Below are 24046 nucleotides of genomic sequence, written 5' to 3'. Positions count from 1 at the left end.
AACTGTCATTCAAATAGACTAAAAAAGTCTCGGTAACTTTATGAGACGTAGTGGGCTTAGGAGAACATATCAAAATCATATTTCTGTTTCTCTTTGTTGGCTTCCATCAAAACAAAAGCAATGCTATTCTTGTCTACTTTTTCATCACATTTTCAAAACATGAAACAAGGGTTGCCAAGGTAATCACTGGCTTCCATAATAAAAGTCATAAATCAAAGGAAAGAGTAATACTTTTGGAATTACGCAGCTTGATTTCACATTACCAGGGAAGGCTAGAAATGTTGGTAACCTGAAACCTGACGTTTAGAGGTCATCAGAGAAGAGGTTACGCTTACATAAAAAAGTTACATAATTAACCAAAATTAATCATGTTTGCATAAATTTTATAAACACAGCAAAGACTCAGATTTTTGACTAAGCTTAATTTAGTCTAGAAAACTAAGCAGTATAAGCTTTTAGGAGAAACCTCTGCTCACTCACTAAAAGGAAAGAGGTAAAATCGTAGCTTTTAGGAAACATCTGAAGAAATAAACAATTTCGGAAGGCTGCAAAGACAGAAATTATAGTCAAATATCCAAGATGTAAAGCCACATTTTGAGGTTATACTGTCCTTTCTTTTCTCAAAAATAGCCCTTAATTAAGTCAGAAATTGCAATTAATAGATCGATATAATTAGATTGCGAAGCCCATTCACAATACTTGAAGGTTGCTGTGGACTCATGAAAAACCACATGGAGTGTAAACTGCCCTCCGATGTCTTCATTACTGAGAGCCCTCTACAACGGTGCTATCGCAGAGGTCAGCCCTGAGGTTAGCAGCCATCACGCCATAGCCACTGTCATCGCCACTATCTCTAGGACATTTGGACAATCACTATTCCTTGTGATTCAAATAGAAATACTGACCTTGCACAGACCAGGCACAGGGCTTCCAAGAGGTCAAGACTTCCTCACAACCTATGTATGTGTCACGTCACACAGATCAGAAACGAGCCATTCAAGGTCCAGTAGGCTCTCATATGTGACATGATGCACAGCAGGGCCCCGAGTGCCGGTGTGTCATTCCTGCGTTTCCTCTTAGGGACGGTGTGCCTTCCTACGGTGAAGACTGAAGGACAAGTCCGTCTTCTCCCAGCTCCACCAAGACCGTCCACTCCACGCTTTTCCCCCATCAGGTCCTTCGAACTTGACTCCCCTTCTGCCTGGGCTCTCCCTCAGCTCTTTGCCGAGTTGTCTCTACCTCATTCTTCTGACTTCTACAAAAACTCACCTCTCCGGAGACCCACATGCTGATCAGTGTCTAACGCAAGGCATTGTCACATCGAGGTCCTTCAGGGGGCCGGACACAATAAACAATTATTTTGTTTATTTAGTAGTTTGCCTCTTTATTGGCTGTCTCACTCGCTGGAATGGTTGTAGGTAGCTCCCTCTGTTTCACACTGCTCTAAGTTGAATCAGCAACAATGTGTACATATAAAATACCAGAGTAACTGTAATTCTAAGAGCAATGATGATTCTTCAGCCACACCCACATGACATGTGCTTTTAAGACTCCGTGAGTCATTCCTTTAACAGTGAGCTTATGACTCTGCGCTGAATTTCAGCAACTGATGCATCTTCTCTTCTATTTCAGGTAACTCTCCCAAGTGTTCAAGTTGACAGTAACAATCAGAAGCATTGACTAGGGGTCTACCCTGCCCTACTTTCTGGCTATCTCCAATCCTCATCACGACTCAGCACAGCGGGTATTACGAAACCCTTTACCACAAATGAGTAAACAAGGTTCAAAGAGGTTAAGCTACTTTGCCAATGTCACCTGGCTCATCAGTGGCAGAGCTGAGGTTTGAACCCAGGTCTATTATCTACAGAGCCCATTAAACAACCTTACCCTCTCTAACACCACATTTTATCACACATCAGGATCCTTCCAAAGCATCAGCTGAACCAGGGCTGCAGAACCACTCTGGACAATGGGGGCGAGGCAGAAAGTGAGACAGGAAGCTGGGCAGTCTGACTGAGGGGACCTGCTCCAAGATAATTAAGGCTGCTGGCTGCGAGGCCTCTTAACCTCTCTCAGTTCAATAAGTGATTCGTCTCATCTGAAAGAGAACCAGTAAGGTCCATTATAAAACACAGAGACAATTTCTCGATAAATTCTGTGGGAGGCCTACCACCAGCTGGGATGGAAAAGTAGTCATCCTAACATGCAGTGTTTAGAAAGTTCTGGAAATCGGTGCATCTTAGGGATACTACAGACCCTCAGCATTCCTCCCGTGCCCTGCTGTGAACTGCTGGAACCACCCTCAGTAACATCACAAGCACGAGGATCAGCGACTCTGACGGGTGAAGACAGTGACATTTCAGCCTGCAGAGTATCATGGGAACATGACGGCAGAGTTGTTAGGAGTTCTGAGTTCATACAGGCTTCTCACCCCAGCTCTGTCACCTACTGCAACCCTGGGAAAGTGACCTGACCTCTCTTCTGAGCCTCCATTTCCTCACTGGGGAAAGGGGGTAGTTACAGGACCCACCTTTTTGGGCTGTTAGAGGCACTGAATAAAAGACTCAAAATTAAGTGCTCAGTACCATGCCTAGCACAGAATAGCTCTCAACGCACGCTTTCCTACTAATGGCAATAATCTATTTGCAAATCCTGCAGTTAATGTACCTGAAAGTGGCCAAATACTATTTTATACCAACGAAGAATGAAAAAGACATTATAAACGAACTTCCTTTTTCTAATGCAGAAAGTATTTGTATTAAGTGTGAGGAATTGTGATTTGCATTTATCCTTAGATGTGGAGTCCCTCATTCAACACCATGTCACCAAGTGGTCCTTAAAGAAAGCAACTATCATGACACATCCTTACTTCTTTTCTACTCACCCTTCCTCTCTCTTTTACCTCTTTTATTTTTAATTTTTTCGAGTCCCAGAAGTATTACATAAGTATGTTCTCCTAGCAAAATGATCAGTAGAATGTGACAACAAGGGAGTATCAGCGTCTACTGGCCTTTCCCACCCTCACCCTCCAGAACATCTAACTGCACCCCCAGGAAAAGGACTGTCAGACTTCCTAGGAATCCACATACAATGTTACTAGATCGCCATCATCTCTTTTCCCTCTGTCTTCCTTTGTTTGGTTTCACTTCCGGTATTATGCAATCACCTCGTCTTGAAAGCCCCCTCTTTGATTGTTCCAGATCACCCCTTCATACTTTCTTAATAGCACCCGCGCGTCATAGCGGCATTCTTACGTTTATCTGCTCCATCGTATGATTACTCTGTCTCCCCTACTCCACAGCAAGCTCCCTGAGGAAGGGACGGAACTTATTTCTTTTCCCTATCATACCTCCACCACCCGCTACAGACAGTGCTGGGCTCCCAGGAAGAGCTCAACAAACATTTGTTGAGAAAATGACTGCACTTCACTTACTAGACTGTCACCAGATAGTAAACACAGTAGCAAAAGAGTTGAAGAGTTGAGAATTTTATATAGGAACCATTTTTCCTAATTGGGACCAGGACATTATCTTTCAAAGGAAACCACAAAAGTCAGCAAGAAGCAGAAGGCTTTCCACCAGTGAATAAACAGGCACAAAGTATCCCGCTCTCATGAAACTGTTCTTACCAAGAAATGAAATGCAGGTTTCAGTTGAGAACATCAGAAGTTTCTTAGGTGGATTATAAAGCATTCACCTCTAAAAGAGCATCCACCTATGTATGGCATGACAATGGTTTAACCCAGTGACGGACTGAGTGACCCAAATGATCATTTTTCTCTATCTCTGGGTTTCAGGGCAAGTGATTCCTTTTTTTATCTTGGAAATATGAGATGTGTCAGAGAGAGAGAAAACATGCTTGCTTAACATGGCCAATTACAGTCTTGTGTGTTAAGGCTCAAAATTCCCTGATATCGACCTACCCAAATTTGATGACCAGGTAAGGGACAAGAATGTGCTGAGTCTTCTATCGTATATTTGATAAACACTGGCATCCTGACTGGCTTGAGTCTGTGAAGTGCAATGGTTGCCCAGGTCTACTGCTCATTGTTTATTCTTTATTCTAAGGTTTGGGGGTTGACTGGAGTAGTTATTAGGCATGAGACCTTACACAGATCACCAAGCCTCAGCTGCTCCTTCAATCGGAGGGGTGAAATTGAATGATCCTTGCCATGTCTCATCTCTCCCATTGGGATGTTTGTAAACAATCACTTAACACAACAGATAATGAACAAACTTTCTAAGGTGCAAAGAGCTTTACAAGTATAAGGAGGTCATGAGGATGCAATAGAGTTCTGTTTTATTTTATTATGTTTCTTGGAATATAGTAGGCATCTAAAAATAGCTGTTGCAATAACATGATGATTATGTCAACACGGGGACAACATTTTCAAGGAAATTTTTACTGTTACATTTTGAGGAGGGAGTCACACCCCAGGGCTCCATCACAGTGTCTGGTCACGCTGGGTGCGTGATAAGTGGGAATTCAATGACTCAGTATTCCACGGTATTGTTCCTACTGCAAAAGGCTTACACTGACCTTAAGTTCTTTCTTGACTCATTCTTTGTCTTCAAATACTTACTTACTTACAAAGTATCGATTAGAAAACCAAGTTTTAAGAGATGGTAAGGTCTCCACTTAATACAGGTGGCTGATAATTCAAAGCTGACCCAAACTCCTAATTTCATCTGCACAAGCACTGTAGTATCTCCATGACTGGAAGGGCTATGCTCCTACCTAGGAACTTCTTACTATTCATTAACTCATCTATCAAAGCAACAAGGAGACCTCTCACCATGGCTTGGTGAAGGCAAAAGAGTAATTCAAAAGGCAACCAAATCATGACTTCCTATAACACAGGGGCCAGTTATATTATTAGTATGTCTCCTTAAAATATTCATTTGGTTAAACCTCTTATGAGGGTTCACCAATACTAAAGTAGTGTTAAAACGCCCATTCCTTATGATTTCCAGCTACACCCTGACGATCACTGCCATTGAATGTTATGCGATAAATACATTACTGGTTGTGACGGATGTTTTATTTTTAGACAGCAAGCATTTCTGTAGCAAGCTGAAAGCATCAACTTTCAAGTTAGACATGTCTGGATCTATATACTGATCTTTTACTAACTAGTTGGAGAAGTGGGTAAGTTAAGCGGTTCTCTGTGTTTAGCCTCCTCATGGATAAAGGGGAGAGACGAGTACCCAGCTTACAGTGTCACTGTGAGGAGTAGGTGAGGGAACCCAGGTAAGGGACCCAGCGCGGTGGCATTCGTACGGTTAACAGCAGCTGCTGGCACTGCTGTGGTAGACTGTAGTCTCCAAAGATTCCTGCAACACTATCCCTGCATTAGTTCCCTGTGGCTTCCATAACAAATTACCACAAAACTGGTGGCTTAAATCAACAGAAATGTATTCTTCCATGGTTCTGGAAGCCAGAGGTCTGAATTAAGGTGTCCGCAGGGTCACACTTCCTCTGGAGGCCCTAGAGGAGAATCCGTTCCCGGGTTTTTCCGCGTTCCAGCAGCTGCGGCATTCCTGTGGCCGCACTTCTCCGGCCTCTGCCTCTCGGGTCATACTGTGCTCTGTTCTGTGTCAGATCCTCCTCTGCCTGACTCATAAAGACAGTTGTCACTGGAGTGAGGGCCCGGCTGGATTCCAGGATGATCTCCCCACCTCAAGATCCTTAATTTAGGCCAGGCCATATATGGCGACAGTCACCGGTTCCAGGGATGAAGCCAAGGCCTTCTCTTTTTTTTTGGGGGGGGGGGGGAGTACCATTCAACCCACTATAAGGCTTCCTCCTACATCCTTTTCTAGAACCTGGCAATGTTCCCTTGTACAGGTGGGGTCTTCGTGCCATCCCTGTGAATCCAGACAGGAGTTTGTGTCTGCCTTGACCAACAGAGTGAAGCGGAAGTGAGGCCACCTGACTTGGGCGTCTGGGCCGGAAGTGTGTGATGCGCTGGTCCCGTTGAAGTGGAACCCGTTCAGGGACCCAGCTATGATGTGGACAGGAAGCCCGAATGAGCCCCCGAGGAGACATGTGGAGGTGTCTGGCTTGCGGGGGTTTCAGCTCACAGCCAGCATCAACCTCCTACATATGCACGTAGAACACGCCCCCAGGGGATTCCAGCCCCAGCTGTTGGAGCAGCTCCAACCTTCTCAGCTCAAGGGCCATACAGACAGACGTCAGGGAGCTCAGAGGAGCCATGCCCACCGAGCTCTGTCCAAACCGGGGATTTCTGAGCAAGATAACTTACTGCTGTTCTAATAAGCCACTAAGATTTTGGGGTGGTTTGTTGTGTAGCAATAGATAATGAGACCAAGTATTCACTAAATAATTGAATAGATTAAAATTAAAAATTAAAAAAGGCACATGCGATGTACGTCCTGGCATTTAGCGTCCTGAATCTTTGTGTAACTAAGTATGATGTGAGCAAACAAACATACCTGCTGAGGAAAAAGCCATTCGGTCACTTTCATTCTGAGTCAAAGAGTGTGGAAGGATACAGCAATTAGACACAGAAACCATCTGAGCCGCGGAAGACCTTATATACCACTGGTTCCAAACTGCACCTTTTACATACTGGGGGAATAAGGTTCCGAAATGGCCCCTGCTCTTCCCGTCAATGCAGCCCTCCACCCAACAAGCCTCCACCTTGCTCCTCGCAGGGAAGACGAAACATCTTTCCCAATCTGACACGGGAATTCTGGGCCATCTGCTCATCAGGTTGCAAGAAACTTCTCTTCTCCTCTTCCTGTTAAATTGAGTTATTTTGTTGGTTGGCTTCCCTACCTTAATCCCATGGCTCCACATCTTTAAGAAAAAACAACAACAACAAAAAACAAACAAAAAAACAAAAAAACCTGTTTAGGGTGCAGAAAGAAAGGGCAAAAAATTGTTAGATGGTGAAGAAGGAAGAACTTTTCTGTTCAAGGTCGAAGTATGCCTCCTGGGCCCTGTTGCAGAGATCGGCTGGTAGACTCTGAGCCGGCAGTGGCTCACACCTGCTCCACTGATGATGGCAGCTACCAAGCCCAGGTAGCTGTTGAATGTTTGAAGGGGCTGGAGTGACTGAGCCACTGCATTTTTGTTATTTTATTTTATTTATTTATTTATTTATTTATTTATTTATTTATTTTGTATTTTTCTGAAGCTGGAAATGGGAGAGACAGTCAGACAGACTCCCGCATGCGCCCGACTGGGATCCACCCGGCACGCCCACCGGGGGCGACGCTCTGCCCACCAGGGGGCGATGCTCTGCCCCTCCGGGGCGTTGCTCTGCCGCGACCAGAGCCACCCTAGCGCCTGGGGCAGAGGCCAAGGAGCCATCCCCAGCACCCAGGCCATCTTTGCTCCAATGGAGCCTTGGCTGCGGGAGGGGAAGAGAGAGACAGAGAGGAAAGAGGGGGTGGGGGTGGAGAAGCAAATGGGCGCTTCTCCTATGTGCCCTGGCCGGGAATCGAACCCGGGTCCCCTGCACTCCAGGCCAACGCTCTACCGCTGAGCCAACCGGCCAGGGCCTTTGTTATTTAATTTTAATTCCATATCAGACAGCACAGTTCTAGGCAAAGTATTTACCAGGCAACCTTGACTTAGAAATCCTAACTACTGTCTCTCAAACCACCCAACTGACCTAAAACCTCCCTCCTTCTATTTATCAGTTTCTTTCTACACCCTGAGCCACCCCCCATGCGTGCTGTGGAAGGACTGGCCCTCATTGTGACATGGCCTTTGGGACTTGGAATAGCTCTCCTAGGATTGCTTAACGCCTCGGTAAAAGGGAACAGATCCTGGAGACAGAGTCATGGCTCCCAGCTGCTGAGAGCTGGTCAGAGTTCACAGCCGCACGGCTGATGCGACCTCAAAGCTCCATGTGTGAGCGGCTATGTGTGAGGCATGAAGACAGCAGTATTTCTGGGGAGATGTACCGACATTTTTTTCTCCTCAATTCTAGATGCATAAAAAAATGAATTTTGAGTGTATGAAAATGATAATAGTGGCAAAGGTCACAAATATGATCCGAATACCAGGCTGGAGTTGCACAGTAATTTGTTTATAATTGGATCTCAAGCTTCCCAGGGTGACCTCACCAGAGTCTAATTTGCATCCTGTTTGACTTCACCAGTGCCCTCTCCCTTCCCCTCCTCCCTACCCCTCCCTCTCTCTCCAGAGCCTGGGCTCCCAGCACTGGAACCACAGTGCCTGAGGCCCCGCACCGAGTGTTAGGCACCCGTCTCAGGCTGCAATCGGCTGCCTTCTCCGCTTTAAACACCACTTGAGAGGCCTTATCCCTCCTTTCAGACTCGACATAAGAAATCCTCCAGGGTCTTCTAACTTGAGCTGATTTCTTCTTCATACTACCTGAAAACACTTGTCATTTTTTGAATGCATTACAATTGCATAGTGGTTTTTTTTTTCTTCCTAGTAATTATGATCTATTAAAATATACGATTTTCTTTATTATAATCTTTAGAGTCCACACAAAAAACACTGTGAACTGCACAAATAGTGCTTAAGAAAGACTGGCTGAATGGAAGCTACCAAGCCCAGGTAGCTGTTGCCCAAGAAATGGCATAAATCTGCAGCTCGCTTGGCCGATAGCATTTTGCAGCAATTACAATGCCCAAAGTCATCCTTAATGATTTGCATTAATGCGAAGGCATAGAAAAACACAACCAACTTCCAACCAAACAGGACCCTGCAGAACAGTATCCCAGGACCGCTCACGGAACAGAATCAATTTTCTACCTTTGGTTTTTCTGCAATCTTCATGCCACCTTAAAAAAAAAAAAAATAACACCATGGTAATTTTTCAGGTTGATGAATATGAACTCATGGATGAGAAGTGGCCACAGGAGTCACAGCACTGGGGGCTGGATGAATGATGGTCTCAACATGGGGAACCTTTTCAAGTTCCCCAGGGAAGCCGACCTCTGTGCGGACGTGGGTGCGACTCGCACAGGCGGTGTGCCCATTACCTGCGTTAAGCGAAAAGGGTAACCAAAGCCAAGGACATCATTTCCTCCCGTTTGCTCAGCAGATCTATATTAACGAGGATGATGTCCCCTGCTTCTATTCTCTGTCACCCTCCACCATCACCTTTCTCTTTGTGTGTAATTAAAATGGAGCAGGTAGTTGACACACAGGAGGGAGTGTCTGTATTAGAAATACCTTTTCATAATCAAATTCAAGCACTCATCTCATTTACGACCTGTTATTCTTAATAAATCCACTAGGACTCCATTTTAAGAGCAATATGAAGCTCTATTAACCTATCTTTATACATTTTAATTTAAAATGACTGCCTATTCATTTTTTTTTTTTTGTCATTCGCTTATTCAATAAACATTCCAAGTGTCTACTATGGCTAATAAGCCATCCAATAAAGCTGTGGATTCAAAGATGACTAGTATAAGGCTCCTGTCTTCTGGAGCTCACGGCCCATGAGGAGAAACAGCTAGAAAGTAGTCACTGCAATACTGCATGCCACCCCTCCGCCCCCAGCATGGCACCAGGTATAGCAAGACACAAAATCTCAGCTAAATTCGGGTGGGGGTGGGGTTTTGGAGAATATGTGAGAAGAGTTTAAAAAGGAGAGTGTTCACAGGAAACCACGTGTGGATAGCCTTCGCACGTGAGCTCTGACCTCTCTCATGGGGTGGGGGGGGAGGCCTGGCCGGGCCACACGCAGAGCAGGGCTCTGAGAACTGCAGGGCTCCGTCCTCCCGGGACACCGTGGATGGGGCATCTCCCTGGTCTGTGGGCAGCCAAGCAAGCTTCGGTATGATGCGGGAAGCCCGCTGGGCCTCTGCAGCTCGCCCTCTGGGCTTTCCCCTGGGCCACAGGAGGCTGGGACTGGCAGAGGCGAGAGCTGCAACGGGAAGGCTGCTACACAGGAATGGTCAAAGGCAGACAGAGGCATGCCGAGGTTGAAAGGAAGAAGAAAACTCGAATAAACACAGGGAACTAATCAGTAGCACAGCAAACGTATAGGGGACCTGGCCTGAGAACAGAAGAGCAAGTTCTAAGGCAAGAGGCATGCCAGGTGGCCCAGGAAAGCCAGAGGGTGGACATCACAGAGGGGCCTTGGTTCCTGACATGCTCTAGGGCCCATTGCAATGAGGCCACCCACGCTTCCGTGCCCTCCTGCTCCCCTGAGACCCCAGTCCCTTCCATAGCATGTGTGCCCTCGCCCCTCTACTCGAGTTAGTGGGACTTGGTCACAATTCCTGAGCCTTCCCCAAACAGGTGATGCAGCAGGTGTCCTGAGTTATGGAGCACCCTGGGCACTCTCTCTGGCTTTAACTATCTTACAATGTGTCCAATTTACAAGTATTAGAATGCCTTCTTCGGATCTTCAGTGGATCGTTATGTAACTGTAGGGTCAATAAATCATGTTTTAGACATGGAACTGAACAGATCCAATTTGTCTTCATGAAAATAGCACTTGGGAAATGGGCAAAATACTGTCCCTGTGACCAGATTCCAGCCTTACCCCTCACAGGCGGCGTGACCTCGTGTAAGTGACTGCATTTCTTGGACCCGCCGTTCCCCCATCTGTAAAATGTGGGTAACAGTAGTGCCTGCCTCATAGGGTTTTTAATGAGAAATGTGGGGAAATTATCAAGTTCTGTAGAAGTTTTTATTAAATAAGTGGACATTCATTTCCTATGTAATCATAAATGCAATGGTTTGGATTTTGTGTTGTTGAAGGAAAGAGAACTAGAAGTTAGGCAATCTATTAAACACAGATATAGATAGCTCTACTTCATGGAGGAGCTACCAGTGCCGGGCATTGACCAGATACTTCACATCTGTTGTCTCGTGTATGGGGTCTGCACAGAGACAACTGGCAATTAACAAACACCAATGAAAGCCAACTGTATATCAGGCACTAGGTTGGGGCTACAAAGTGAAGAGAACACAATCCCTGTCTCCTGGGAAGATCCTGGCGTGGTTGGGGTGCAGAAGCCCAGTCAGGCAACTTTGCCATCTACTTTGGTTCAATCATCGTCAAAACGAGGCTGTCTGATAAGGCGACTCCTCCGGCTCCTATTTCAGGTAACAATGAACGATTTCACACACACTGGGCTAAATGATCATTCCCATGCCTTTTAAGTTTTGCCACTTAACCACTTGCGCTAAATGATGACATAGATGATCAATACTCAAGTATTGAAGTCAAGTTCTTTAACTGGGCTGCTAGAATACATTGGCAGAAGCGGAAGCCCTTTACAGAGTGAGATCTCACCTGGTCAAAGCAAAGCCCCAAAGACAAAACCCACAGCGTTCAACAGGAAGATAGCTTACAGTCTTCAATAACACCGAGGCCAACGCATGCATTTCTATACCAGCTGTGTGTCTTTCAGGAAGTCACGCCACTTCTCTGAGCGTTGGGTTTTCTTTTACTAAAATGGAGATCGTAACCCTGAATTTGCAGGGTTGTTTTGAAAATTAAATGAGATATTCTGAACGCCAAGCACAGGGATCAGGACAGAACAGACACGGAGTAAACATTAGTCCCTTTGTGCAGTACAGTGTGTAATAAACTAGAATAGGTCAACATACAGGTGTTTACAGTGTAAGTAAACCACACAGTCTTCCACTTAGGGGAAAAGTGAGGAGGAAAGTGTGACCTTGTCCTACCTAGTGATGAGGGCCAGAATATCCTGCAAGAGCAAAGGAGAACAAACTCATTTTTCTTTTGATTTACATTTGGAACAAAGCAGGCTTGGTTGGATGCTTGTCCAGACTGTTAGGTTGGAAGGACGCCTCCAACATATTCCTTGGGGACGGCACAGAAGAAAAGCATGACAACAGTAAATTCCAGATGTCCAATCTTGGATAAACTGCCAAGTCCTCAAAAGCACTTTCGGATGACATCAGCCACTTGGCCCGTTATTACTCAGAGGGTTTGATGATAGTGTGAGCTTTCCCCAATCCCAACTATTGCATATTCCAGGTATACAAAGTAATCCCTCTTTCCTATTGGCAATGATTTCAAATCCCTACGGAAGATGCCTCACTGTCATCCCGGGGCTTTCCTGTGCTTTTTCAACCCCGCAGTCTCCAAGATGACGCTGGTTAATCTCTCATTCATTTTCAAAATCTCACTCTTGGTAAATTATTATTTGTGGGATAGAATTAGAATTCTAAAAGATCATGTTTTACACTGTGATTGATGGGAAAATATGCTAGGAACTTGCAGAGAAAGACCAATTTTCTGACACTTCAGCTCTATTTGCTCAAAGGCGTAACTGTAATAAAGCACCAATTATGGTTAATAACAGCATTATTCTCACCCCAGTAAGTACTTGGTTTGGTAAAGCCGTAAGAACTCTCAACTTTGGCAATCGATTTAGTTAATGATGGGAAATAGCCTATTTCATGTAGATTATTACTTTAATGTCATATTGCTCCCTAAGCTTACACGTACTCAAAATGAATTGTCACTCAATACGCATTTACATATACCTCTCATTATTAGGCTTGCCAGACTAAATACACTCTAGAAGCCCCATTCACATAACACCACAGGTATCAATGTTTGAGTTCATATTCATCACACTCACTCCTAAATATTTCGGATTCTATAAATTAATGTCATGCCAAGCTAGGTAAAAATAATAAAAATAGCCTCAAATAGGGGGTTTAGAGGACATGGGAGGTTCCACTTGGTTCCAGTGGAAAGGTAAGGAATTCTATGTTGCTTTTTGGGCTCCATGGTCCAACTGTCTCACTAGCTAGAACCTGGGTGTATCCCAGAATGGCTTCCAATGCCTCAACTCCCACCTCCAACCAGTAGGTGGTTGGATGTGTCAGTTCCATCTTTTAAATGTCTTTTAAATCTTGTTTCTCTATTCTACCACCCCGCCCTCAGTCTTCCTTTATTTAATACTGCAATAAATAAGCTTTTTCATTTACAAATTTATAACACACTGAATAAAGCCAGCAGAGAACACGTAATCAACACGCGGCAACTGTGGAAACTTGGACTTAAGACCAAATGTACCCAGGACACCCTTTAGATCCCTGAAGTCTGAGAAAATGTCCTAGCAAGCACCTAGACCACCATTTGAGCAAGCATCTGTCCACATCTCTCTCACCTGCTTTCCACATTCTCTGAATTCTCTTTTTCCGTAAAGAAATTCTGAGTTCAGTTAAGTGTGCACTGAGTCTAATTCAGAAACAGAAGTTGATGTGCTCCAATAGTCTAGAGCATATCACCTTGAATCCGTCCAAGCCCACGGAGACTGGCCTGTATAGCCTCTTCCAAACTTAAAACTGCAATACCAAAGACTATATTCGCCAAAGAATTGAACTATATTTTTCTCCTCAAGAAAAAAAAAAAAATCTGTAAAATTAAGGTAATTCTAAAAATGAGTTTCCTAGCTTTAATGACAAGCATTAAGAAGTGAGCCACTCTGATGCCTGAAGCAAGGTCTCTAACCTTGGCTTACAGCAGGGGTCCCCAAACTACGGACCCATGGGCCACATGCGGCCCCCTGAGGCCATTTATCTGGCCCCCCGCCACACTTCCAGAAGGGGTACCTCTTTCATTGGTGGTCAGTGAGAGGAGCACATTGACCATCTCATTAGCCAAAAGCAGGCCCATAGTTCCCATTGAAATACTGGTCAGTTTGTTGATTTAAATTTACTTGTTCTTTATTTTAAATATTGTATTTGTTCCTGTTTTGTTTTTTTACTTTAAAATAAGATATGTGCAGTGTGCATAGGGATTTGCCCATAGTTTTTTTATAGTCTGGCCCTCCAATGGTATGAGGAACAGTGAACTGGCCCCCTGTGTAAAAAGTTTGGGGACCCCTGGCTGACAGAGTCCTCAGGAAGTCCCAATTAAGCACCAACAGCCCCTCCCATTCGTGATGAATGAAGGCACACGGAGAAAAGATGCAGCCCTTGCTCTTGCTGAAGTTCAGTCCGCCCGGAAACACATGTGAACATTATTCCCTGGAGCGAAAAGTATGATCACAGGTATGTAAGAGGAGTTACAGGAGCAGCAGGAGAGGGCTGTCAGACAGGGAAAAGAAAGGGCAGCTTCAGCAGACGACACGGCCCAGGCCTGGAACTGTCACCACCCACAATGTTAAGGATAAAAATGAACTTTATAATTCAGAAGGGGCAAGTATCCACGATCCTATTTGGAATTGTCACATGAAAACCATACAGTCAATTGTGTTATGGTCACTTTTCTTTATCAAACGAGATTTTTTTTAATTTTATTTTTTTGCCAATCTAATGAATTACTTTTGAATCACACGAAAGGAAATTATGCTAAGAGCCTCAGATTCATGCCCTCTGTGCCTTCACTAATAACTTAAATTGCTTATCTTGCTAGAGTTGCTAGGAAATCTCCGGTGGGGGTGGGGGTGGGGGAGAGAACACCTCAGAATAAAATTGCATTATTTAGTCAACGTTCTTATGAACGACAGGACACAGGACTCAGTTACTGGAATGGACGGAAGGCACATGCGAGGTCATAAAGGAGGAAATCCGTCTCAATTGGGTAGCCAGCCTCTGTGGAATTGAGGTTACATGGAAGCCCATCCTCACATGTAATTTGAACAGAAAAAAAAAATTTCTTAACCAAAACACCAGGTTGCACGGTATTCTGAATCCTACAACCACCGCTTTTCTACATCCCTCCTTCCCTCACTCTTCCCCTTGCCCCTGAAGAGAGCTAAAGGAACTTGTGTGATTTTACTTACAATCGTGAAGTTCATGACTTTGAGAATCCAGATGGTCATGGCCAAGTTCACCAGTATTAAAATCATCAGGAGCAGGACGAAGAAATACAGGCATCGTTTCCGCCAGCCATAAATCCCCACTTTGTACACCTGGGGCCCCTCGGAGCTGGGCATGGTGTTCCGCTGGTGCGTGTACTGTTCCTGAGGCATCTGAAACAGACCGGGCGAGAGAGAAGCACTCACGTGAAACTGCTGAGTGAGGGGGAAAGAAGAGGATGAAGAGGAAGAAAAAGAGGAAGAAGAGAAGAAGAGGAAGAGGAGGAGGAAGAAGAGAAGAAGAGGAAGAGGAAGAGGAAGAAGAAGAAGAAGAAGAGGAGGAGGAGGAGGAAGAAGAAAGAAAGAAAGAAAGAAAGAAAGAAAGAAAGAAAGAAAGAAAGAAAGAAAGAAGAAAGGAAGAAGAGGAGGAGAAGGAGGAGGAGGAAGAAGGAGGAAGGAGAAAGAAAAAGGAGGAAGAGAAAGAAGAAGAAAGAAGAAAGAAGAAAAAAGAAGAAGAAGAGGAGGAGGAGGAGGAGGAGGAAGAAAGAAAGAAAGAAGAAAGGAAGAAGAGGAGGAGAAGGAGGAGGAGGAGGAAGGAGGAAGAAGGAGAAAGAAAAAGGAGGAAGGAGAAAGAAGAAGAAAGAAGAAAGAAGAAAAAAGAAAGAAGAAGAAGAGGAGGAGGAGGAGGAGGAGGAGGAGGAGGAGGAGGAGGAGGAGGAGGAGGAGGAAGAAGAAAGGAAAAGAACCAGCGGAAGAGATATGGCTGGCTGCTGTCTGAATGTTTTCCACCTTCCTGGCCACTCTGAAAATCTGCTCCCTCTGGATAGAAGCGGCCCCTCTGGATGCCTGCTTTAGCCCTCCCAGTTTATGTAGCCATCTCTCATGATGTGTGTGTAGACATCCACGTACACACATATCAGGAGGGGAGGGACCCCCAGGAAGCTGTTTTCCAAATGTCTCTGAGAATCCAAGTTTTTTGTGAGGAGACATTCAAGAGCTATCAAAGTCCTGAGGGTAGAATTTGGAATTCTTCTGAGAAAATAAAATAACCCCAGCAGTTCACTGTGGGGGTATGATTACACTATGCAGGGAATTTTTTTGGGGGGGAGGAATGACCTCAAATGCAATTATTCTTCATTGCCAGAAAGTGAGTGGCAAAAGTAACGATTTTGATCTTCCTTCCACCCCAAAGTTCAAAGCGGGTACTGATGGGCACATAGATGAAGTTTCACTTGACCCAGGAATCTTCAACAAATGACAACCTGTGCTTACATGCTCCCCTTGACAGAGAACTCACTACCCTTAAAAAGTTAGTCCTTATGGGTCAGACTATTCTAAGTGACATCAATCAACTCATTTATTTAATAATGATTAAAAAGGCTCTAAGTCAAGTAAGGTACAAACATGCCTTCCAGGGGCTTGCAGGCTAATGGGAAGAATGAGCTAGTTAAACAGTGATTATAGTGGAGTGAGGGAAGTCAGAAAATATTTGTCCACAGTAAATAATATGTCAATTCCTTTTAAAATAAGTACGCTTTCCTAAATCCCCACTGTTGACACAAATTATCTTTATATCAGCACTACTAATGAGGTGCCAACACAAATCTAAGTAATCTTATCACTTCCATAAAATTATAAAACCAAACCAAATTTTACAATTAAACACAGAGATACCAACATGTATTATTCAAAATAGGAAATGACTGACAACTACAAACAAAGATGCTTTGCTAAAAACTAAGCCATCGCTCCCTGGCCTTTTTACAAAGACCAAATAGATGGGGGGAACATGCCTTATAAATCTGAAGGAAATTAGGTCTTGATTTTCTATCCAATCATATTCTGTAAATTAAGCAAATAATCACAGGATCTTAAAATCATGTCTAAAATGCTCTTTAATTCCAATCAACTACAGTAATTGCATGGATGACCAGATTTAAGGCTATAGAAGTTGACCCATGTGGCTACAGAGTATGTGGCAGGGTAAGGACAGGAATAGTAGTCCTTGATTCTTGTAGGTATGATGAACGGCAAGGAATTCTTAACACATTAGTGTACAGAAGCTAGAGATAGGCTGTTACACCAACTGCCTTCCCTCTGACATTTATAATTCTCCAATGGAAGAGTTCCACAATTTACCTACAGAACAGAAATGCCGTGTTAGTAAATATCTATAAGAGACTGGGAAGTTGAATATCACACTTGCAATTTTTTTCATACAGATTGTTAGAACTTGCCAGAAATCAGTGATTATCCACTAGAGGTTCTCAATCCTGATGCCCATCATAGGCACCTGTGGAGCTATTCAAAACATCTATCCTCGGGTAATTAAGTCACAAGGGCAGGACCCAGGCGTCAGCATTTTTAAATGCTCCCCAGATGACCCGAAAGTGTGAACAAGGTTGCAATCACTGGTGTAGACTAATATCTCTCTCAATGCAGCGGAATTCGAAAGAAACTTTGAACAAGTACAAATTCAAACTCTGAGCTCTGGAATGAAATTAGAACTGTTGAAAAGCTGCTCAGGTCATTTCAAGCATTAGGGATTTTATTTATTTATTTTTTTAATGGCCTTCATTATTTTTTTTTTTTAAATCACAGTACATCATGTCAGGACAAAAATCTTGAAACCAATTCTAATCTAGTATATAAAAGAGCAAGAAAGCAGAGGCCCTCTGCTTAAAGCCAGAACAAGGGATGGGCCAGCATTGAGGAGCCTTTGAAGGACACCTGGGCCCCCAGAAACCACAGATTTTGCCCAACACGTTTACTGACGAGCTAACTTGCTTGAAGTCCAGAAGGGAAAGGAGCTCCCTTTCTAGTCATACAGCAAATCAGAATCTGAGCAGAGACCAGAACTCAGATCCTCTGATGCCTGGCTAGTACCCTTCTCAGTATGTCGTGAGGGCTCCTCCATCTCCACCATACCCCGTCTACTTTCAGTAGCTAAATGAAACAACATACCCCAAGCTGCAACTCTCTAATTAAAGAAAAAAGATAGATCAGTAGATCAATCAATGGCCCTGGTTGGTTGGCTCAGTAGATAGAGTGTTGGCCTGGCATATGGACACGCCAGGTTCAATTCTGGTCAGGGCCCACAGGATAAGCAACCATCTGTTTCTCTCCCCCTCCCTCTCTCCTTTCTCTTCCTCTTTTTCTTCTGCAGCCAGTGGCTCAATTGGTTTGAGCATGGCTCCAGGTGCTGAGGATGGCTTCTTGGAGTGTCAGCCTCAGGCACTAAAAACAGCTTGGTTGATTTGACCATCAGTCCCAGAGAGGGATGGCTGGGTGGATCCCAGTTGGGGTGCATGTGGGAGTCTGTCTCACTATCTTCCTTCCTCTCACTTAAAAAATAAATAAAAAGTATATATTTTAAAATAATAGATCAATGGTCCATCAATAGATTAACAGACAGGGGAATGAGCAATTTTCTATGAATGACTGCAGAAGGAAGCCTTGTCAGCCAAACAATGCAATGGAGACATCTGTTTTCAGTAACCCTGCCTGGAAAGGAAAAATTTAGATTTGCTGAGTACATTAATTTTTCTAGTTAAAAAAGAATCGAAACATGTTGAAATGATAAAAATTTAAGAGGAAAGACAATCTGCAATCTGTGTTTCTCTTTGATTCTTCCCAAAAGCAGTTTGCTGTCCAGGGAATGAAGTGGAAGTTTCAGGTCCTCCCTTGCCCAGGCCCCTTCGCTGGCCCTGGAAGGGGCCACAGTCATGCATGTCCAGCATCATACATTGTTATAATAAAATTGACTTAAGAAAGATGTTTTTATTGCAACTAGCTAAGACCCTGTCTTTTTCAGCTTCCCTTTAGGTTGAGTGGTTTTGGAGGAATGACATGCATTTTAGAGGTCCAGCTAACAGCAAGTTAAATTGGGGGTTGCCACAGTTTGGGTACAGAGATATATATATTAATATATTTATATGGTTTGCAGACACATCCCTGCAGAGGTACTTTATTGCTAGCTGTCTGGTGCAAAAATGGCTTTCAGGAACTGTTCCACTCGTGGTGCCAACTCACCAAGTGAAGTGTCCTAAAGGTTCTGGACCAAAGGACACACTGCAATATAAACATCTATAACAGCCAGCACCAGGAAGAGGTGGCTGGTAGAGAAGACAGAAGCTAGCTGGACATTTCCATCTATCATCAGATATAAAAACTTTCAAATGTCAGATTCCATTCTCATGGACGCCCACTCAAAACAGAATTCCTCTCTAGTCAAGGATATACTCAATTCTGCGTATATAATTATAAATGCACTACTGGGTTTTCCTTTTTTACGGGAATCAGAAAATAGAACTGTCTTTGCAGATTATATGCACCATGAGTCTGTATTTTGTACATAGAATTGCATGCTTCACACATCACAAACATCTGTAGTAAAGACCAACAAACAAAAAAAACTAAGTTTTATTGAAAGTACCATAGGAGACAATTATTCTTTTATTGTCTATACAGGAAGTGACAGTGCCAAGTAGCTGTCAGATGATGAGACTAAGCACCCAAAACTGTAGGAAAAGTATGTCAGACAGTTAATTATTAATATCATTTTTCTGGATTTTATGATATGCCATCTTCTAAAATTAATAATTTAATCTTTCTCATTCTAAATGCATATTCATGTGTTTAACTGAAGTTCATACTTCTAACTATTCAGTTATTTATTTTTTCCCTTTAAAAGAGTCCCACATATTGTTTAAGCTTCAGGTCTCATAGAACATGGACCCTCCGCTAGTCCCTCCCAGAAGGACCCCAAGCGGACACCTGAACCTCAGTGGAACACCATCCATCACCTCTTGGCTGAGATTGGTGGGAGGCACAGTTATCTATGCTCACAGCAAGTGGTTTACAGACCTCTGAAGGCATAAGCAGCACTGCAGGCTATTGATTAAATGCAGATTCCCAGGCACCACATCAAAATATAATAATGTAATAAGCCTGGGGGCATCCCAGAAAGCTGTACATTTAACAAGCAGCAACACTGACTGAGATAGTAATGGCCCAGACACCATGTTTCAAGAACATGAACTGAGATCCAACACAGAGAAGGATGCCGGCCCCTTTCTGCCTCTCCTGTGCTGTCTCTCACTGCCTCCCCATCTCTGACCTGTATCCCTTAACATAGCTTTGCTGGCTTTCACATTTTTGCCGCCTTCCTAACCTGGAGCTTTCGTTTCCATCTCCACCATCAGTAATGTATTGAACATTATGCTTTTTGCAGCTTTTGGTGTGTTGGTTTTTCAACGTGAATAGCTCTTCTCTGCCATTAGCAAAAGTCTTAGCTTACACCTCTGTTCTCTCCCTGCCTCTTGCCTAATTTTACTCTCCCGGATGCCCAGGGTTCCCAAGATTCTCAGCAAACTCTGGGAATTTCAGAGTCTCAGCCGTCCACTGAAATGGCCCTTTCAGAAATCACTGGGTGATGTCTCCGATCAAAATTCCATGTGCTTTTCTTAATTTCCCTGGGGCTTTCTGAAGCTCTGGACCTTGCCAACTTCCCCCTTCCACCTGGAAATTCTGCCCCGTGGCATTAATGACATGGCAGGCCGGAGTTTCCTTTCAAGGTCTGTGATTACCGTCTGTCTTTCCAAACTCTCTCCTCGGCTTCTTTCTTCCGAGTTTGCATTGAGAATGAGCGGCGCCCCTCTTTCATCTCAGAGGCGATGGGCAGGGCTATGCTTACATTTGATGCTTCTACGAGAGTGAAACTCAACTTACCCACTTTAACTCTAGTTTCCATCTCTAATTGGACCTGTCTAGAAACGCCCTTCGTTTCTCTACTCCCTCATCAATTCATTATTGATTACTGGGAAAATTCCACTATGCAAGACTATGCAAAGGGTCTCAAGATGCCACAGGTAAGAAGGATTGCCTTGCCTTTAGGATGCACACAGCCTGGGCAGTGGAGAATAAAGAGTAAACAGACAAAGAATGAACACTCCGTGCAGGGCCTCCAGGACATATGTCTGTAACATCAGAGAGAGCATCACAGGATGGGAGGTGTTTTCTAGACTCATCAAGAGAGAACTCGCTGAGGATGGAACATGTCAGCTGACACTAGGAGGCTAAGAAAACAAAAGCAGCGAGGGAAAGGCTGAGGTCAAAACGTGTCCCATGCAGAGGAAAGAAAGCAAAGTCCCCAATGCGGACAAGGTCTGCCTGGTTGGCTGTCACGGATAAAGAAGGGGTAGACATGAGATGAGTCAAGAAAGCTGCCTGGGGTCAGATGACACCAGACTTTTGAGACCACAGCACAAAGTTCAGAAGTTTTCGGAAAGATGGTCAAAACCTATGACAGGGTTTGAAATGAGAGAGTGATTGTCTTCAGGAGAAGAAATGTTTTTCTTTAATTCCTCCCAAATAAGAGCTACCTGGAAAACAGCTACAGTACCTGTGTTACCAACCTGCTGTGCAAGAGCGCATTATGTTTTGAGGGATGATTAAAAAACAATCAGTAAACTTCTAAAGACACATCGATGCCCTCACGTTTCCAGATGCTTTTTCTTTGGGGCCACGGTCTGCTCTTCTAATGGGGTAGAGCTGAGGACACAGAAGCACTGACAGACGTCTTGCTAATGCTTGTCGGGTTCCTCTGCCCACCAGCCTTCACAGTCTTGCTCCATAAGGAAGTTCATGGGAGCGCCAATGAGTGTCATTCTAGGCACACTTACATATCGTGGGGAAAGAAACACGGCAAAGCACAGACCTGGCCTTCCAGGAAATTTCCAATCTATTTTTTCAACAGTATTTTTTTTCAAAATACTTTTGACATCTCCCACGTGCCAGGTTCCCAGCAGAACTGGACATGTATAGGCCTTCATGTGGATGAACGCCAATAGTTCTGCCGTCATCAAGCCAGGGTTCGATGGGAGAGATGAACAAGAAATACGTAAATGGAGGAAACCATGAGAACTGAAGTTAGGCATCAGGAAGGAAAGAAAGATGGTTCCATGACCAGCTCTGGACACAGAAGGCCATTCTGACCAAGTGACAATTAAGGTGAGGCCTAGAGGTGGAACAGGTGTTCCGGCAGAGGACAGACACAGCAAGCACTTGGTCTTCCACACATGCTCAGGTCGGGCAGGAAGGCCGGCAGGGGTTGGTTCTGTATGAGCACACAGGGAAGGGCAGGGGACGAGCTTGTAGAGAAAGGCTGAGAAACAATGATACTGAACCTTATAGGTTAAAGTAAGGAGTAAAGAATCAACACAGCCAGGCGAACAACTACATGACCTTATTTAGTATGGGCATGTGAGAGCCATCAAGTGAGCTAGGGTGTGTTGACGATGACGACGCTGTAGGTTAAAATTTCCAGTGCATTTAAAAGTGAACATGAATTACATCACCTTCTATGATTGTAACCAGTTCACATAAATAGGAGGCACAAGTGCCCTCCCAGGCTCGTTGGGTTTCTAGAGTTTGTTGTTGAATCTGAGTCATTTGGGATTATCTTGGCACGTCCATAAGCCTTCTGCTAGCCGTGTTAATTTTGAGGGCTTTGAATGAAAACTATTTGCTTTCAAGGGTTGTTTTTGCTCAGCCATCCGCGTGAGGCATTAGTCTTGGATTGCTGGTGCTTGGCACCATTTGTACGACTGTAACAAAGTCATCACTTTTAGTTTTTGATATAATAACCAATTTTTTTTCCTCATAAAATTCAGACAGAAGTAGAACTGCCTATTTATGTGAAATAATCCAGAAATGACATATTCTATCTAAACAAGTACTTGGATTTAAACATTGGGTAATCCGTATTTTAGCTTTCTACCAATTATGATACGTAAGTGTCAAACAATTTTTGCTGAAAAAAATTAGACAAGTATTTAAAAGGACCAAAGAACATACAGTTAAGAACATTTCTTTTGCATTCACACTTTCAGCCTTCCTGCTTATAGGCAACTATTCCCAGCTTCTTTCTCTTCCTTACAGAGATGTGAACTACATGCACAGGCTTTATTCAATATATACATTCAATGTATACACACGTTTTAACTTTCTCTTTTTTTTTTACACAAACAAGGACATATTTTATGTTCTTTTATTGTCCAACTCTAACTTGGTCTACTTAATACCGTAGTTTAGTGACAGTTACATAAAAACATTTTTAAATTAGTTTGAAATTGTAGAGATACACGATATTTAACCTAACCAATTCCTCAGTGATGACTACTGATGTTATTTCCAGTAATTTTCTGTTACCAATGTTTATTCAAACAAATAAATCCAGTATTTATCAGATATTACCATGTGCTGACACGAGGTATTCAGCAGTGAAAATACTGAGCCTCAACTCTTGGACCTTATATTTAACTGGAGACTATGATAAACAGATAAACAAGCAGATATGTAACTTTTCATACTTATTCTTAGGAGTAAGTTTTATGAAGACAAAAGTAAAGGCAGAAAAAGGGACAATGACTGGGAGGCTCCTACCTACAGCACCATCAGGGAAGGGCCTCGGTAGCAGAGAGATGTGAGGGGGGGCATGAACAAACAAGAGAGTAAACCATGAGGACCCCCGAGGAGAGCACTCCAGTCAGAAGAAACAGTTCCAGCAAGTGCAAAGGCCCTGAGGTGGGGGCTCACTTTGCACGTTTACAGGACAGTGTGGCTAGATCAGAGTGAGCAAGGGCAGAGTGTGTGCAAGTAAGTTTGGAAGCACAGGCAGAGAGGTTGTATAGTCAGTCTTATAAGCCACAGTAAAAAGCTTAGGCAAGATACCGATTGTAAGAGTAACTTTCAGGGAACAAGGCATAGGAGTGAAATAATCGGATTTTCCTTCAGGATCACTCCAGCTTCTCTCTCAGGAACAGACTTCAGGGGACAAGAATGCAAGCAGGGGACCAGGGGCCTGTGAGCACTACTGCCGGCCGGAGCACACAGCCAAGACCAGGCTAGACATCGGGGGAAGGTGCCCAGTGGCTGTGTTTGGAGTATTTGAATGGTCGAGCTAACAGGATTTACTGCTGTCTGAAACACAGAGTGCGTGCAGGAAAAGGACAGGAGTCAAGGGGAATGCCAAGGTTCTGGCGTGAGCAGCCAGGTGAACGATGGTGCCATTCATCAGGACGGGGTCCATTAGGAGAACAGCAGGCTTGCGGGGCAGGAGGCAAATGGGGTGTGCGGAGGGGAGAGAGAGAGCTCAGTCCCGTCCTGTTGATGTTGAAACACAGGGAGGAATCCGTGGGGGTGGAGTCACATGGCCTCTTCCAAATGCGTGTGGAATTCAGGGGGACGACTGGACTCAGAGATGAAATGTCACGTCTCCAGCACGAGTATTATTT

At 44.0% G+C, this 24046-nt stretch overlaps 1 protein-coding gene across 4 annotated transcripts in view; it reads right to left on the bottom strand.

Moving 5' to 3' along the window:
* SGCD (sarcoglycan delta) overlaps positions 1–24046 on the bottom strand; it is a 381422-nt gene that overhangs the window by 345732 nt on the left and 11644 nt on the right. For all 4 annotated transcript variants that reach the window (XR_010731067.1, XM_066273104.1, XM_066273105.1 and 1 more), the window contains exon 2: positions 14736–14924. Coding sequence is in view for 3 of the 4 variants with exons in the window: in XM_066273104.1 (XP_066129201.1) it covers positions 14736–14924 (189 nt within the window). In the remaining variant the exon portion in view is untranslated. The remainder of the gene's footprint in view (positions 1–14735; positions 14925–24046) is intronic.

The sequence above is a fragment of the Saccopteryx bilineata genome, chromosome 4, assembly GCF_036850765.1.
Source record: "Saccopteryx bilineata isolate mSacBil1 chromosome 4, mSacBil1_pri_phased_curated, whole genome shotgun sequence".
In the NCBI taxonomy this organism is placed as follows: domain Eukaryota; kingdom Metazoa; phylum Chordata; class Mammalia; order Chiroptera; family Emballonuridae; genus Saccopteryx; species Saccopteryx bilineata.
Note: the sequence above shows the minus strand (reverse complement) of the source record. Positions and strands in the feature narration are given on the sequence as shown.